The sequence below is a fragment of the Canis lupus genome, chromosome 9 (assembly GCF_011100685.1).
Source record: "Canis lupus familiaris isolate Mischka breed German Shepherd chromosome 9, alternate assembly UU_Cfam_GSD_1.0, whole genome shotgun sequence".
Taxonomy (NCBI): domain Eukaryota; kingdom Metazoa; phylum Chordata; class Mammalia; order Carnivora; family Canidae; genus Canis; species Canis lupus.
Genome location: NC_049230.1, coordinates 54,771,739 through 54,789,875, shown reverse-complemented (window position 1 = coordinate 54,789,875; position 18,137 = coordinate 54,771,739). Strand labels below are relative to the sequence as shown.

The window sequence follows — 18,137 nt, the reverse complement described above, 5'->3', positions numbered from 1 at the left end:
TTAGTTGTCATGTTGCCTTAGCTCATAGCTGTGACAGCATCTCAGTCATCCCTTAATTTTCATGATCTTGAATAGTTTTGAGGAGGACTGGTCAAGTATTTTGTAGAATGTTGTCCTCAATTTGGATTTGTCTCATGTTTTTCTCATTATTAGATTGGGATTTTGAGTTTTGGGGAAGAATGCATAGACGTGAGGTACAATTCTTACTGTAACAGAGGATGTGGTTATCCACATAAAATTACTGGTAATGTTAACTTTGCTCACTTGGGTAAGGTAGCATTTGCCAAGTTTCTCTTCTGTAAAGTCACTTTTTCTCTTTTCCCTTCTCTGTGTTTTAAAAGTGGGTCATTAAGCCTAGCCCACTCTCTGGGTGAGGGTATAGTGGAATTAAACTCTACCTCCTGAAGGGAGTTTGGTCTTCTTTTGTAAGGAAGATTTTTCCCTTCTCCCTATTTATTTGTTTGTATTCTATGGGCTCCTGTATATTTATTTTATTCTTTGTTTATACCTTATTTTAGCTTTAGTCACTGGAAGTTCTTTTGGTTTGGCTTCTGTGTCGTCTTGACATTTCCCCATCCTTTTGTTTTCTTAATATTTCCTTTCTTTATGGCATTACAAGATGCTCCAGGCTCATCTAGTATTTTCCCCGCCCCAGCTGTAGAATTGGCTGTTTCTCTAAGGAGTCCTGGTAACTCTTACTAGTTATTGGTATTAGAAACCAAGATCTGGGTACTGAGTGTGCTCATTGCTACAGGGGTTTTAGCTTCTAGGCTTTCTCAGTGGGTAGAGCTAGGTAATATATGTATGTATACTAACAGACCTGGTTTTAAATTTAATCTTAACTTTTTATTAGCTGTGGGATTTTTGGTAAGTTATTTATTGTTTCTGGGTATTAGTAATCCCATTTGTAAAATGGGGATAGTAATATTTCCCTTTCATAGTTGTAAGGATCAAAAATAACATAACTTAATATATCCACATATAGTACTATTATAACTATAGTTTGTAGGAGATATATACTGTATTTATTATTTAGGCATAAGTAGTTCTGTGTTATAAAGTCTGTATAGATGAATTTGTTGTGTGTGTGTGTGTATTTTTGTAGGCACCTAAAGGGCAGAAAAAGGTCTGTTATAAAAATATCTTTAGGTATGTTTATTTAAAATCCTTAGAGGGTCATTGAGAACGAGGAAATGATTCATTGTTCTTTTCATAGTCCAAATTCAGCTGAAAAAGTGAAAGCTAATAAAGATGTGGCTTCACCGTTGAAGGAGCTGGGTTTAAGAATCAGCAAGTTTTTGGTGAGTAAAAATTAGGACTGGCTCAGCTTGCTATCTTCACTGCGAATGTGCATTGTTTTATTGTTAGTGATTATTGGTGAAAATTCAGTTTATTTCAGTTTGGGAGATTAAATTGAGCATGTTGGATTTCGAAAATATCCAAGTTGCAACTCTTCTTGCTAAAAGCCATAAATTAAGTTGCCAGACCTGTTTACTATATACGTATCATAGAGTTTTCTCATCATGCATGTAGTAGTGTTCCTTAAATTGCCTAGATTATATTTAAATCTGTAGCTGTTTCTTTTTAATTTTGGAAACCTGGATCATGCCTATGACTGTTCCAGTGGCTTGGTAAATAAGCACAGTTGTTTCTGATATTGTAAATTTAGTTGTCATGTAAATTGCATGTCTGACTGCCTCGTTTTTCTCCTATTTGGGGGAAAATTATGTTGTGTGAAATCTTTAGAAAGGATTGTTGTTTATTCAAGTTCTGTGTTCATTCTAGAGGACAAATCTTTAGAATGCTTTGCATCCTATCTGTTTCCTGAGCTGAGGTGCTGTTCCTCACTTATGACCCCTGTGTTTCAGGGTCTTGACGAAGAACAGAGTGTGCAGTTACTCCAGTGTTACCTTCAAGAGGATTATAGAGGTACCCGTGACTCACTAAAGGTTTGTAGTTATGTCCAGCTCCTTTCTCCTGCCTTCTCCCATTTTCCTTGTTGGTTTTAGGTGTTTAAGCATTTTTTGACTGGTTCTTTGCAATAGAGGTAGGTGATCAGATACAGTGATTCTCAGGAGAGACTTTCTAAAGGCTTAAAAAACATGTAAACTGAGGTCTGTCCTTAGACTTTGGGGGCTGGAGAGGTCAAAGATTGACATGTTAAGGATAGAATCTGAAGAAATCAGAGCTGAAAATGACCTGGGACCATGTGCAGTTTGTATTGTCCGTCATTTTACAAATGAGTCTAGAGGAGTGGGCAGAGATTTGAGCACAGATTTGGATACACTTAGGTAAAAAATATTTCCAGAGAGACCCCTGGGTGGCTCAGCGTTTAGGCATCTGCCTTGGGCTCAGGACGTAATCCCAGGTTAGGGGATTGAATCCACATCAGGCTCCCTGTGAGGAGAGAAAGTCCTCTGACTTTCTATGTCTCTGCCTCTTTCTCTCTGTCTCATGAATAAACAAATAAATCTTTAAAAAGAAAATTTCCAGAAATGAATGGGCACTTATAATCTTGAAAGGTGGGTGAAGATATTTATCTTTCTCTTTGTTAATTGAACTTTGCTTATAAGATGGCTACTGAAAAAAAAAATAATAATAAGATGGCTACTGGACTGTTCTTTTTTCCTTCAGACAGTACTACAAGACGAGAGGCAGAGCCAGGCCTTAATCTTGAAGGTGAGCAGTAGTCACTGTTTTCATTCTTTGACGTGAAATTGGGTGATGGCTTCTTGACCTTATTCTCCTGGGCATTGCTGGCTTTGGACTCTTTTTGTTGGGTAAGCATTGAGATCTTAATGAAGTAGCTTAGTAACATAGTTGTGAAACAAGACACTTTTATCCACTGGCCCTAGCTGAGACCTTTTCCTAAGGAGACCCTTCAGCTACTGGGAATAAAAAATGCTTCATGTGTATTTTTTCTCTAGGTCTAAATGCAAGAAAGTTAATTTATATTTCTTTATTCCTTATCTCCCCCTAGCCCACAAAGCTGCCTCTCATTTAAGATCTCATATAAAATGGAATTTGACTGTGACTTCAGAAGTAGTTTCCTATTTGGTATTTAGTGAGAACCAAGTACATTAGTTATAAGCAGTTAGATATGTACCAGTGATGCTTTCATATTTGCTTTCATGTATTTGGCCTGTCAGTTATAGCATTGTGTGTTTCTTGAATGCTCTGAGAAATCCTGCAAGACAACATGTTTATATTTTTCAATAATTCCTTTTATCTTGCATGGCTTTACTTATATCCTAGTTAATGAAGGTCTTTTGCTTTCTATTGGCCTAACACCATCTTTTTGTTTCTGTGATTGCTTGAAGAAATCAGACTTTTCCATTCACATCTTTAAGTGATCTCTTTATTAATAAACTTAAAATTGGGGACACCTGGGTGACTCAGTAGTTGAGTGTCTGCCTTTGGCTCAGGGCATGATCCCAGGATCCGAGATCGAGTCCCACATTGAGCTCCTTGCAGGAAGCCTGCTTCTCTTTCTGCCTATGTCTCTGCCTCTCTCTCTGTGTCTCTCATGAATAAATAAATAAATAATCTCTTTTAAAAGTTGAAAAGAAAAACTTTAAATTGTATGTTCTTTGTGCAAAGGTGAGTAACTGATTTTGCATCTTGGGTTTCTTCCCAGATTGCAGATTATTACTATGAAGAAAGAACCTGTATTCTTCGTTGTATTTTACACCTTCTCACTTATTTCCAAGATGAAAGACACCCCTATAGGGTAAGCCCATTTAATCCTTGTGGTTCTCTGTATGTATAAAATCCAACATTATTTAATATTTTATATTATTCACATTCACACTCATTTGAACATTTACCTTTTATTCTAGATGTAAGTTACTCTGGGTTTTTTTTTTTTTTTTTTTTTAAGGTTGAATATGCAGACTGTGTTGATAAATTGGAGAAGGAACTAGTTATAAAATACAGACAGCAGTTTGAAGAGCTTTATAAAACCGAAGCACCAACATGGGAGACACATGGAAATCTCATGGTATGTGGTTACTGGGCCCTCCTGTAATTTAGGAGAATTGTAAACCTTGTGCATAGAGCTTCCAGTTAAATTATTCATTTATTAACTTATAATGTTTATTGATAATATTTCTTCAGAAAAGTTTATACATGTCACGGATCAAAACACTGATGACTTTATGTAATGGTATTTAATTCTGGATGTTTTCATGTGACTTTGTCTATCTAGTCAATTTACTTTCTGTTCTTGCCTAAAATCTTTTCTTAGTCATTAATGGAACTCTAAATTCAAGATTTCATCTTCTTTATTATCATTATTAAGTATGTGACACTAGTCTGATTATTTTATTCTAAATTGTAAAGCAGCCTACATTTATAGATTAGACCATGCCCTTTTTTATTTTGAAAATAGTACGTTTATTAAAATAATTCAGCCAAAACATGAACAAGAACTATTGAAAATATTTTGTAGAAGAAAAGGGCCCATTTATAATAGCAATAAAAGCATACATTTCTTAGGAATAGGGATCCCTGGGTGGCGCAGCGGTTTAGCACCTGCCTTTGGCCCAGGGCGTGATCCTGGAGACCCGGGATCGAGTCCCCCGTCGGGCTCCTGGCATGGAGCCTGCTTCTCCCTCCTCCTGTGTCTCTGCCTCTCTCTCTCTCTCTCTCTATCATGAATAAATAAAATTGAAAAAAAAAAAAAAACAGTTAAAAAAAAAAGGAATAAGCTTGTGACAATCCAAATCTAAATGAAGAGAATTTTAAAATGCTATAAAGGGTATTTATTTTATTATTTTGTTATTTATTCAGAGAGAGAGAAAGCACACACGAGTTGGCAGGGAGAGGGAGAGAAAGAATCATAAGCAGGCTCCACTGTCAACGCAGAGCCCAACTTGAGGTTTGATCTCATGACTCTGAGATCATGACCCAAGCTGAAATCAAGAGTTGGATGCTTAACCAACTGAGCCACCCAGGTGCCCCAGTGCTGTCAAGGGTATAAAAGAAGTCATAACTGAATGGAAAGACACACCACATTCTTGAATATAAAGACACCACTATAAAAGTGTCAGTACTTCTTATGTTAACCTATGAATTAAGTGCAATACCAAAAAAATACTAGCAAGTGTTTGTTTTGCCTTTTATTTTGGAACTGGACAGGCTGATTCTCAAATCCATATGAAAGATAAGTAAGAATAGCCAGGAAATTTTTGAAAAAAGATGAATTAGTCTTATTAGATAATTAATACTACAGTAATTTGTAGCATGACATTGGCACATGAATAGACTTCTAAATAGAGCATAATAGGAGGTCTAGTTATAGACCCAGAATGAGTTAATGTGTGATAAAGGCAGCATTTCAATCAGTGAGAAATAGTATATTTTTCAATAGAAGATCTTGAACTACTGGATAACCATGGGGAGAAAAATTGCATTGTATCTCTATCTCCTGCCTCTACCAAAAGAAGATCAGAGCAATGATTTAAATTAAAAGTAACAGTAGGGGCTCCTGACTGGCTTAGTCAGTAGAGCATGCATCCCCTGTTCTTGGGGTCTTGAATTGAAGCCCCATGTTAGGTGTAGAGTGCACTTAGAAAAAAAAATTTTAAGTATTGAAAGAAAACAAGGGAAGTGGTTTTGTTTTGTTTGGAGTGGAGAAGACTTTTTAAAGTAAAACTCAAAAGCCATGACAGAAAAATAATTATAAACCCAGCAATATCAAATCAAACACTTTTGCAAGGCAAAAACAAAAACAAAAAAGGGTGCAGTAAACAAAGTAAGACAACCTCATATCATAAAGGGTTGTTAAAATAGAACTCCTGTAAATCACGAAGACCAGTAGAAAAATAGACAAAAGCAGTAACATATTCACATGACAACACTCTTGTCTGAGGGTTGGGATAATGGGTACTTATATCTTGCTGTATAAATCAATATTTTTTTAGTGGAATATAGGACAATATTTAAAAATTGAAAAGTACAAAAAAAAATTGAAAAGTACATGTTTATTGACCAAGCAGTTCCAGTTTAAGAGTTTATCTGATAAATACATTCATTCACACTTGTGTGAAACAACTTGTGTAAATGACAAATATGTAACATTCCCATCCCCTGCTTTATTCAGGTATAATTTCCATCCAATAAAATTCCCTGATCTTAAGTGTACAGCTTTGACAGTTGTATGTAGTCATATGCATAATCATTATATAGAACATTTCTAAATTAAAAAAAAAAAAAAAAAAAAAAAGGGGATCCCTGGGTGGCACAGCGGTTTGGCGCCTGCCTTTGGACCAGGGCGCGATCCTGGAGACCTGAGATCGAATCCCACGTCGGGCTCCCGGTGCACGGAGCCTGCTTCTCCCTCTGCCTGTGTCTCTGCCTCTCTCTCTCTCTCTGTGTGACTATCATAAATAAATAAAAATTAAAAAAAAAAAAAAAAGAACATTTCAGTCTCCCCTAGAAAGTTTATGGTCAATCTTTGATCTCTGGCCCCAGATGTGACCATTAATCTGTTCTCTGTCAGTATAGTTTTTGTTTTTTAAACCATGTTTTTTTAAGTTCTGTCAAAATAATACATAATGAAAACTTACCATTTTAACTATTTTATTTTTATTTCTTAAGAATTTATTTGAGAGGGCAGCCTGGGTGGCTCAGCGGTTCAGTGCCTGCCTTCAACCTGGAGACCCGGGATTGAGTCCCACGTCGGGCTCCCTGCATGGAGCCTGCTTCTCCCTCTGCCTGTGTCTCTGCCTCTCTGTCTGTGTCTCTCACGAATAAATAAAATCTATAAAAAAAAAAAAAAAAAAGAATTGGGATCCCTGGGTGGCGCAGCGGTTTGGCGCCTGCCTTTGGCCCAGGGCACGATCCTGGAGACCCGGGATCGAATCCCACGTCGGGCTCCCTGCATGGAGCCTGCTTCTCCCTCTGCCTGTGTCTCTGCCTCTCTCTCTCTCTCTCTCTATGTGACTATCATGAATAAATAAAATCTTTAAAAAAAAAAAAAAAGAATTTATTTGAGAGAGAGAGAGAGAAATAGCACAGGGTATAGGGGTATAGTGAGAGGGAGAGTCTTAAACAGACTCTGCCCTGAGCATGGAGCCCAATGCAAGGCTTGATCCCAGGAGGTCACAACCTGAGCTGAAACCAAGATTGGCCACTCAACCAAGTTTGCCATCCAGGCACCCTTTGTTTTAACCATTTATAAGTGTAACTGTCACTATAATTTTGCCATTTCTAGAATTTCACGTAAATAGAACCATATAATGTGTAGTCTTCTGTTTGGCTTTTCTCACTTAGCATACTGTTTTTGAGATTCATCCATGTTATATCATGTGACAGTACTTCATTCTTATTTATGGTTGTTGAACAGCATTTCAGTGTGGATGTATGCCATGTTTTGTTTATCCATTCATTTGGTACATATTTGAGTTCTGTTTTTTTGATTATTATAAGTAATGTGCAGTGACCATTAACATACAAGTCTTTGTGTGGACAGGACATTTTATTTATTTATTTATAAAAGATTTATTTATTTGGGGGGAGGGGCAGAGGAGAGGGAATCCCACACAGACTCCACCATGCTGAGCACAGATCCTGACAACAGGGCTCCATCCCATGACCCCAAGAGCACAACCTGAACCGAAATCAAGAATCAGACACTCGGGATCCCTGGGTGGCGCAGCGGTTTAGCGCCTGCCTTTGGCCCAGGGCGCGATCCTGGAGACCCGGGATCGAATCCCACGTCGGGCTCCGGTGCATGGAGCCTGCTTCTCCCTCTGCCTGTGTCTCTGCCTCTCTCTCTCTCTCTCTCCCTCCCTCTCTGTCGATCATAAATAAAATATTAAAGAAAAAAAAAAAAGAATCAGACACTCAACTGACTAAGCTTCCTAGGTGCTGCAGCATTCTTTTTTTTTTAATTTTTATTTATTTATGATAGTCACACAGAGAGAGAGAGAGAGAGAGAGAGGCAGAGACACAGGCAGAGGGAGAAGCAGGCTCCATGCACCGGGAACCCAACGTGGGATTCGATCCCAGGTCTCCAGGATCGTGCCCTGGGCCAAAGGCAGGCGCCAAACCGCTGCGCCACTCAGGGATCCCGGTGCTCCAGCATTCTTAACAGCATTTCTGAGAATTCTTCGTGTTTTGTATCCTTACCAATACTTGGTATGGTCATTGTTTTTAATTTTAGACATCTGATAGGTTTTAATTTGTGTTTCCATGATGACTAGTGATGTTGAGCATCTTTTTACGTGCCTGTTTGCTTATATCTTTTATCTTTTTTGTTGAAGTGTTTATCAGTTTCTGCCTTTTTCTTTTTTTAGATTTTTTTTTTTTTTTTTTTTACTGAATTTTAAGAGTTCTTTATGTATTCTGGAGATAAGCCATTTGACAGGTAAATGTTTTAGAAATATTTCACTCCGAGGCTTGCTTGCTTTTTTTTCTCACTTAGTGTCCAAGAACAAAACTTAGGGCGACTGGGTGGCTCATTGGTTAAGCATCTGACTCTTGACTTCAGCTCAGGTCATGTGCTCAGGGCTATGAGATTGAACCCCGCATTTGGCTCCACGCTGGGCATGGAGTCTGCTTAAGATTCTCTCTCTACCTTTCCCCCACCAAAATAAATAAAAAATAAGAGCAAACATAAATTTTTATAAAATCTCTTTTGTCAGGTTTTGTTTTGTTTTTTTTTTCTGTGAGGATTCTTCCCTTTTGGGCCTCGTTTTAGAAATCTTTGCTTAACCTAATGTCTCAAATATTTTGTTTTCTTTTAGAAGTTTTATAGTTTTAGCATATACATTTAGGTCAGTAATTACTTTTTAGTTAATTTTATTGCATGGTGTGAAGTAAGGGATAAGATTTATTTTTTCCCCATATAGATATCTTCTTCTAGTACCATTTATGGAAAAGATTGTCTTTTCCCATTGGATTACCTTGGGACCTTTGTAAAAACTCAGTTGTTCATATTAATGTGGGTCTGTCTGTGATCCACTGAATTTTATATCTATCTTTATGTTTATATCACACTGTCTGGATTACAATAGTTTTATTTAGCAAATCTTAAAATCAAGTAGTGTAAATCTTTCAGCCTTGTTCTTTTTCAAAATGTTTTGACTAGGGATCCCTGGGTGGCGCAGCGGTTTAGCGCCTGCCTTTGGCCCGGGGCGTGATCCTGGAGACCCAGGATCGAATCCCATGTCGGGCTCCCGGTGCATGGAGCCTGCTTCTCCCTCTGCCTATGTCTCTGCTTCTCTCTCTCTCTGTGTGACTATCATAAATAAATAAAAATTTAAAAAAAAAATGTTTTGACTATTGTAGGTCCTTTCCTTTTCCATATCAACCTTAGATTAGTTTCTCCAAAAAAAAAAGCTCTCAAGGATTTTGGTCAGAATTTTATTGAATCTTTAATTTGAAGAGAATTACCATCTTAATAATGTTACTAAATATTCCAATCTTTGAACCTGATATATCTCTTCATTTATGTATGTCTTGTTTAATATCCCTAAATAAGGGCAGCCCCGGTGGCTCAACGGTTTAGCGCCACCTTCAGCCCAGAGCGTGATCCTGGAGACCCGGGATCCAGTCCCACGTTGGGCTCCCTGTGTGGAGCCTGTTTCTCTCTCTGCTTGTGTCTCTGCCTCTCTCTCTCTCTCTCTCTCTCTGTGTGTGTCTCTCATGAATAAATTAAAAAAAAAACTCTTAAAAATATCCCTAAATAAGTTTTTGTTTTCAGTATTCATGGATTACGTATCTTTTACTAAATTTAGCCTTAAATATTTAATTTTTTGATGCTACTGTAAATATTTTTTAGAATTCATTTTTCAGTTTATTGTATTTAGAAATACAGTTGATTTTTTACATTAATCTTGTATCTTGTGGCCTTGCTAAATTCACTTATAGTATTTTTTTTCTTTTTCTTTTGTATTTTTTTAAGATTTATTTATTTGAGAGAGAGAGCATGTGAGTGTCGTGGAGGGAGCGGGAGAGGGAGGAGAGAGAATCCCAAGCAGACTCCCTTTGGAGCATGGAGCCTAATATGGGCCTGATCCCATGACCCTGAGATCATGACCTGAGCTGAAATCAACGAGTCGGATGTTCATCCGACTGAGACACCTACGTGCTCCACTAAGTGGGTTTCTTCTGATAGGATTTTCTAATATACTTGATCGTGTTGTCTGTAAATGACAATTTAACTTCTTTTCAAATCTGTATGCCTTTTATTTTTCTCTTGCCTTATTAGCTGATTAGGGCCTCCAGTATAGTGATGAATAGAAGTGATAGGAGAGCCGACATTCTTACCTTGTTCATGATCTTGGGTAGAAAGCATTTAGTCATTTACCATTGAATGTGTTGTTGTAAATTATTTTTGTAGTGTTCATTATCAAAATGAACAAATTACCTTTTACATTTGTTGAGGGTTTTATTTTTTATTATAAATGACTGTTAAATCCTGTCCATTTGTTTTGCATTTATTGAAGTGACCTTACGGCTTTTCTCTTTTGCTCTATTGTGAATTACATGGAGTTTTTGGATGTCAGATCAATCTTGAATTCCTGGCATAAACTCTTCTTAGTTATGATATATTTTGCTCTTTATATATTGTTGGATTTGTCTTGCTAAAATTTTGTTAGTCTCGGGATCCCTGGGTGGCACAGCGGTTTGACGCCTGCCTTTGGCCCAGGGCGTGATCCTGGAGACCCGGGATCGAATCCCACGTCGGGCTCCCGGTGCATGGAGCCTGCTTCTCCCTCTGCCTGTGTCTCTGCCTTTCTCTCTCTGTAACTATCATAAATAAATAAAATTTAAAAAAAATTTGTTAGTCTCTGTTCATGAGGGATATTAAACTGTAGTTTTCTTGTCACGTCTTTGTCTGGTTTTGGTATTAGTGTAATATTGGCTTCATAAAATAAGTTATTATATAGAACTTTCAGAAAAGAAAGTTCATAAGTTATATCATAAGTTATGATATAAAACTTTCAGAAAAGAAAGAACTTTTCAGAAAAGAAAAATTTTCCTTTTTCCTCTATTTTCTGAAAGAATTTTTGTAGTGCTGGTATTATTTCTTCCTTAAATGTATGACAATTTACCAGTGAAACCATCTCAGCCTACAGCTTTCTTTATGGGCAAGTTTTTAATTAATTAGTCAAACAATCAGTTAATATTTATTTATGTAAGCTCTACACCCAATATGGGGCTCGAACTCATGACTCTGAGATCAAGAGTTGCATGCTCTTCTGATTGAATTAGCCAGGCACTCTCAAGTTTTTAATTTGGAATTCAGTTTTCTGTAATTATTAGAGAGCTGTTCACGTTTGCTATTTCTTTTTGGGTCAGTTTTGGTAATTTTTTGTGTTTCAAGGGATGTAATGATATCATCTAAGTAGCCAAACTTATTTGTATAAAGCTGATAATATTTTCTTGTTATGCTTTTACTCTTTGGAGGATCTGTGATGATGTCTTCTGATTTCTGATAATGGTAGTTTTGTCTTCATATTTCTCTATTGCTTGTCCATTTTATATTATGCTGGTTTCTGCTCTTTAGTATTTCTTTCTGTTTATTTATTTTGGATTTAATTTGCTCTTTTTCTAATTTTTAAGTTAGAAACTTAGATATCTAATAGATTTTAGAACATTCTTATTAAATAACCAGAGATGATGTCAGTATTGCTTTTAGCTATATCCTAAAAATCTTGAAATGCTGTATTTTCACTGTCATTCATTCAAAATAGTTTCTAATTCCCCTTGTGATATTCTTTGACCCTTTCATTATTACTGTGAGTGTGTTGTTTAATTTCCAAACAATGGATAACCTGCTGGTTTTTAATTTGACTCCATTATCATTAAAGAACATACACTCAGGCAGCCCGGGTGTCTCAGTGGTTTAGCGCCCCCTTCAGCCCAGGGCCTGATCCTGGTGACCTGGGATCAAGTCCCATGTCAGGCTCCCTGCATGGAGCCTGCTTCTCCCTCTGCCTGTGTCTCTGCCTCTCTCTCTGTCTCTCTCATGAATAAATGAATAAAATCTTAAAAAGAAAAAAAGAACACACTCTGTATCATTTAAATCTTTTAAAATTTACTATCCCATGGGTTATGGCCCATTATATTATCTATCTTGGTGGATCTACCCTGTACACGTAAAAAGAATGTGTATTTGGAAGTAGTTGAGTGTGCTGGTGAGAAATACTAGTCAGGTTGAGATATTTGGATCTGAGGTTTTGCCAATTTTTTTGTATATTTGTTGTCAATCATACATTTTTAAAATTTATTTTTAATTTTTTGGAATGTAGGTGACACTGGTGTACAGCATAGTGATTTACCATTTTTTTATGTTATGCTGTGGTCACCACAAACGTAGCTACCATCTGTCACCAAACAATGTTATTATAGCGCCATTGACTATATTTCTATTCTGTGCCTTTATTCTCATGACTTACTCATTCCACAACTGGAAGCCTGTGTCTCCCACTCCTTTTCACCTATTTTGCCTGTCTTCCACCCACTTTCCTTCTGGCAACCATCAGTTTGTTCTCTGTATTTATAGGCCTGGTTCTGTTTTTTGTTTATTTCTTCACTTGTTTTGTTTTTTTTTATTCCAGATATGAATAAAGTCATATGGTATTTGTCTTTCTCAGTCTAATTCACTTCACTTAGCATACATAATACCTTCTAGGTCCATCCATGTTATTGCAAATGGCAACATCTCATTCTTTTTGTGGCTGTGTAGAATTCCAGTGCACCTGTGCACCTACCATATCTTCTTTATTTGTTTATTATTGGACACATAGGTTGCTTCCCTGTCTTTGCTATTGTAAGTAATGCTTCAGTAAACATAGGGGTGCATCTTTTGTTTGTTCATTCTTTTTTTTTTTTTTTTTTTTAATTTTTATTTATTTATGATAGTCACAGAGAGAGAGAGAGGCACAGAGACACAGGCAGAGGGAGAAGCAGGCTCCATGCACCGGGAGCCCAACGTGGGATTCGATCCCGGGTCTCCAGGATCGCGCCCTGGGCCAAAGGCAGGCGCCAAACCGCTGCGCCACCCAGGGATCCCTGTTTGTTCATTCTTTTTAAAGATTTTATTTATCTATTTGAAAGAGAGAGAGAGCATGTGCATGCATGAGCAGGGAGAGAGGCAGAGGCAAGGGGAGAAAGGGAGAGGGAGAAGCAGACTCCCTGCTGAGCAGGGAGGATCATGACCTGAGCTGAACACAGACACTTAACCAACTGAGCCACCCAGGCACCCCTGCTTATATCTTTTTGAATTAGTGTTTTCATTTTTTTTGGGTAAATACTCAGTAGTGAAATTATTGGATCATATGGCATTTCTGTTTTTTAATTGTGCTGTTTTGTTTGTTTGTTTGTTTGTTTGTTTTTAGGGAGAGTATGAATGAGGCACGGAGGGGCAGAGGGAGAGGGAGTGAGAGTCCCAAGCAGACTCCACTCTCAGCACAGAGCCTGACACAGGGCTCGATCTCATGACCCTGAGATCATGACCTGAGCTGAAAGCAAGAGTCAGATGCCTAACTGAGGTGTCCCACCTCAGTCAGAGCCACCCAGGTGTCCCTCTGTTTTTTAATTGTTTGAGGAACCTCCATACTGTTTTCCATAGTGGCTGCACCAGTTTAGAATCCTGACAGTGCACAAGAGTTCATTTTTCTCTACATCTTTACCAACACTTGTTTGTACATCCAAGGGAGTTGTTTAAATTATAGCAAAATATATGAATAAAAATATGGCATTTCCATGCAGTGGAGTACTACATTATATTAAAAATAACGAGGGGACTGGTGAAAAGGAAATTCTTAATGTACGTTGAACAGAAATGATTTGTAAGATACGATGTTATTTGAGAAAAGTAAAGTACAGAATAATTTGTATAGTATATTTGGTTTAGAGATGGATGAGTGAATGGATGGATGGGTAGGCAGGTAGGTAGATAGATAGACCTTAGAATAAATGAATGAAGGAATAAATGAGTGTATATGGTATTTAACTGGGAGGAGAAACACAAACCTTTAATGGTGGTTGCCTCTGGTGACAGGTTTGGATGACTGGGCAATGGGAATTGTAGGGAGGGAGACTTTTTTGGTGTCTCTCCCAAATCCTTTTGCTTTAAGCTCTTTATTTTTATTTATTTATTTATTTTTAAGGTTTTATTTATTTATTTATTCATAGAGACAGAAAGAGAGGGAGGCAGAGTCACAGGCAGAGGGAGAAGCAGGCATCATACAGAGAGCCCGATGTGGGACTCGATCCAGGGTCTCCAAGATCACGCCCTGGGCTGCAGGCACTGCTAAACCGCTGCGTCACCGGGGCTGCCCTGCTTTAAGCTTTTTAACAGATTTCTTGATATATGGCAAAGAGGGAGACATTTTTTTACTCTCTTTTTATACATGTATTGTCTAATAAAAAGTAACTTAAAAATTTTTAATGTTTTTTTCTTTTTTCTTTAAATTCAATTAACATATATTATTGGTTTTAGAGGTAGAGTTCAGTGATTAATCAGTCTTATATAACAGCCAGTGCTTATTATATCACATGCCCTCCTTAATGCCCATCACCCAGTTACCCCATCCCCCTACCCCCATAAATATGTTTTAAAATCTGACCTTAATTCTCTGATTCTTTTCTTCATGGATTGTGCAGACTGAGCGCCAGGTGTCTCGCTGGTTTGTTCAATGCCTTCGGGAACAGTCCATGCTGCTGGAAATTATTTTCCTTTATTATGCGTACTTTGAGATGGCACCTAGTGACCTGTTGGCATTAACCAAGATGTTTAAAGAGCAAGGATTTGGTAGTAGGCAGACCAACAGGCACCTGGTAGATGAAACCATGGATCCTTTTGTGGATCGAATTGGGTAAGTCTGAATGCGTTGAGACTACAAAACTTGTACAATGTTTAGAGCACTGATACAGTGATCCTGTGAATGGGTGAGGGGCCGTCTAGATGTACTTTTCACTTAGTGGTAGGGAAACAGATAAGTGTACTACCATGTTCCAAGTCCTATGGGGAGTAAAGACTCAGATTGAGAGGGACATGTTTTCTCAAAATAAGTATTGCATTCTAGTATTTTATTGCCTTTTTTTTTAAGATTTATTTATTTATTCATGAGAGACAGAGAGAGAGAGAGAGAGAGAGGCAGAGACACAGGCAGAGGGAGAAGAAGGCTGCATGCTGGGAGCCTGACGTGGAACTCGATCCCGGGTCTCCAGGATCAGGATCAGGCTCTGGGCTGAAGGCGGCACTAAACCGCTGAGCCACCCAGGCTGCCCTAGTATTTTATTAACTTCATATAAGAGGTTCATCCATTTAACAAAAAATGTGGTGAATATCAGTGGTAAGCCAGTGCAAATGCTAAGAAGACAATGACAAGGTGAATGTGTCCTCTGCCCTCTATGAGGTCATCGTCTGTGGACTTTGAATTTTATGGCAATGGATAGATCTATATCTTTTTTTCAGATATACAAAAAGATATCGTTCATGTTTTTTTTAATTTATTTATTTATTCATGAGAGACACAGAGAGAGAGAGAGGGAGAGGCAGAGACACAGGCAGAGGGAGAAGCAGGCTCCATGCAGGAAGCCCGACGTGGGACTTGATCCCAGGTCTCCAGGATCACGCCCTGGGCTGGCTAAACCGCTGAGCCACCCAGGCTGCCATGTTTATGTTTTTTGATATAAATAATAGTTTTTTTACAACTTAATTTTTCAGGGCAGCCCTGGTGGCGCAGCAGTTTAGTGCCGCCTGCAGCCCAGGGTGTGATCCTAGAGACCCGGGATCGAGTCCACGTCAGGCTCCCTGCATGGAGCCTGCTTTTCCCTCTGCCTGTGTCTCTGCCCCTCTCTCTCTCTCTGTGTCTCTCATGAATAAATAAATAAAATCTTTAAAAAAATAAAAATAAAAAATAAACAACTTAATTTTTCACATAACTAGATGTCCTGGAACTCTTTTCACCTCAGGATGTTTTTTAGCTACTGCATGTTAGTACACTGTAGGAATATTTATTTAACAATTTCCCTAATGGCAGGTGGTTAGCTATTTTGGATATTTCAAACGGTGCTGTAAAGAACACTCTTTACAAGCCTGTCTGTGCATCTGGGTGAACATGACTCTAAAAGATCTAGAAATACAATTGTTGGGTTGAATGGTATGTACGTCTGTATTACAAAATATTGCCAAGTTGTCCTGTGCAAAAGGCTGTACCAATTTATACTTCACTGACAGTGGGAGGAGAGAACCAGTTTCCCCACAATCTTGCAAACCTGTGTTATTATCTATCATCCCCCTCAGTTTGATCTCTTTTGCTGCACTAATTTGCCTTTCCCTAGTTATCTCTGACATTGAGCATTTTCTTACCTGCTCTCTTGGTGTATCCTCTGGGGTGAACTGACTCTTTGCATCTGTGTCTGTGAGGAGGAACTCAGTTTTACAAAAAGGATGATGTTACAGTGGTTTGCATGGGTAGATCTACGGTTTGAGGCCAGTTTCCTCTCTGAACAGATACACACTTGAGTGATGAGACGGTTTACCTGGGTCACTTGTAATTGGCGGCTGTGGAAACTTCCAGTACAGGATCTGTGCTTTGGCAGGCACAAGCCCCCTTTTGATTGTCAAGTATTTAAATGTGGCTGGACAAACTGAAGTGTGCTGGAAGTGTAAAATACATGCAGGTTTAGAAAACCTAGTGTGAAAAAAAAAGCAGAGAAAACCATTAGTAATTTTTTTGATAATAAAGTGTCTATAATGTTTCACCTTATTCTCCAGCAAGGTTCAGAGTAACACACATGACACCATAATACGCTTTTTCTTTCCAGCTACTTCAGTGCCCTTATCCTGGTGGAAGGCATGGATATTGAATCCTTGCATAAGTGTGCTTTGGATGACCGAAGAGAACTGCACCAGTTTGCCCAGGATGGGCTTATTTGTCAGGTGAACTTGGAATAGCCTCTTTTCTCTTTTTACACAGTTTATAATCAGGATAATGTTTTTAACCACTAAACTATACTACTACATAAAATTTTCCTAGTGGTGGAATTTGAAGTTCTACATTGTTAAGTTAATTGGAGCTGTAAGAAATCTCCGATTTCAGTTTTCTGCACATTGGTGGTAGTTGAGTCTGTGAGAGTGAGTAGAGTCACTCAGAGAGGTGGCATCAGGACAAAAGAGGCCCAAGGATAGAACCATGGGGCTTGTCTTTGTTTCTGGACCTTGTGCAAGAAGAGCAAAGGGGAAGCACATTGAGATGGGGTGATGGTTAGACAGAAAGCGGGGAAAGACCAGAGAAAGTTCAAGAAGACTCAGGAAACTTTCTAAAGAAAATTCCATTTGAATATGTATTCTATAATGTTACGTTAAAATGACTTAAAATTAGGAGAAAAAGATTGTGGGGATCCCTGGGTGGCGCTGCGGTTTGGCGCCTGCCTTTGGCCCAGGGCGCGATCCTGGAGACCCGGGATCGAATCCCACATCGGGCTCCCGGTGCATGGAGCCTGCTTCTCCCTCTGCCTGTGTCTCTGCCTCTCTCTCTGTGACTATCATAAATAAATAAAAATTAAAAAAATAAAAATAAAAGATTGTGCAGTTAAGGAAGAGTAATGGAGGGGTTTATTATTAGTGAGGTGGCTGGGGGTTGGGATAGAGTAATTTCCCAGAATAGGACAAGGGGCCGCTGTGGACAAATGGAAGACATACTAAATGTGACGTAGGGTCCTGTGGAGGGCTCTGACCCTTTCTCTTTTCAGTGATGCAGATTTTTTTTTTCTTTTCATCAGGATATGGACCGTTTGATGTTGACCTTTGGGGACATTCCACATCATGCCCCAGTGCTTTTGGCCTGGGCTCTTCTCCGTCACACCCTGCATCCAGAAGAGACAAGCAGTGTTGTCCGGAAGATAGGTGGCACAGCCATCCAGCTGAATGTCTTTCAGTACCTGACCCGACTGCTCCGCTCACTGGCCAGTGGGGGAAATGATGTGAGGCTCGGGCTATTGGTGTTTGAGCAAAAGTATACCAGAGAGCGGGCAGAAGCTTGTTAATGAATCATGATGGTAGTAATAATATTGTGTAATAGTAATGTGGAAAATGATGACTATGTTGTTTCTAACTTTGTAGAGCATTTAGTAGGACTAGACACTGTTATCAGCACCCTCTGCATTCTCTT

The 18,137-nt window shown here is 38.5% G+C and overlaps 1 protein-coding gene across 1 annotated transcript in view; it reads left to right on the top strand.

Annotated features, from left to right (window-relative positions):
* The window catches only part of NUP188 (nucleoporin 188), a 55,359-nt gene that overhangs the window by 11,121 nt on the left and 26,101 nt on the right, over nt 1-18,137 (top strand). The window contains exons 4-11 of the mRNA XM_038549107.1: nt 1,217-1,301; nt 1,869-1,949; nt 2,635-2,679; nt 3,638-3,730; nt 3,881-4,000; nt 14,623-14,834; nt 16,792-16,906; nt 17,749-17,949. Coding sequence (XP_038405035.1) covers nt 1,217-1,301; nt 1,869-1,949; nt 2,635-2,679; nt 3,638-3,730; nt 3,881-4,000; nt 14,623-14,834; nt 16,792-16,906; nt 17,749-17,949 — 952 coding nt within the window. The remainder of the gene's footprint in view (nt 1-1,216; nt 1,302-1,868; nt 1,950-2,634; nt 2,680-3,637; nt 3,731-3,880; nt 4,001-14,622; nt 14,835-16,791; nt 16,907-17,748; nt 17,950-18,137) is intronic.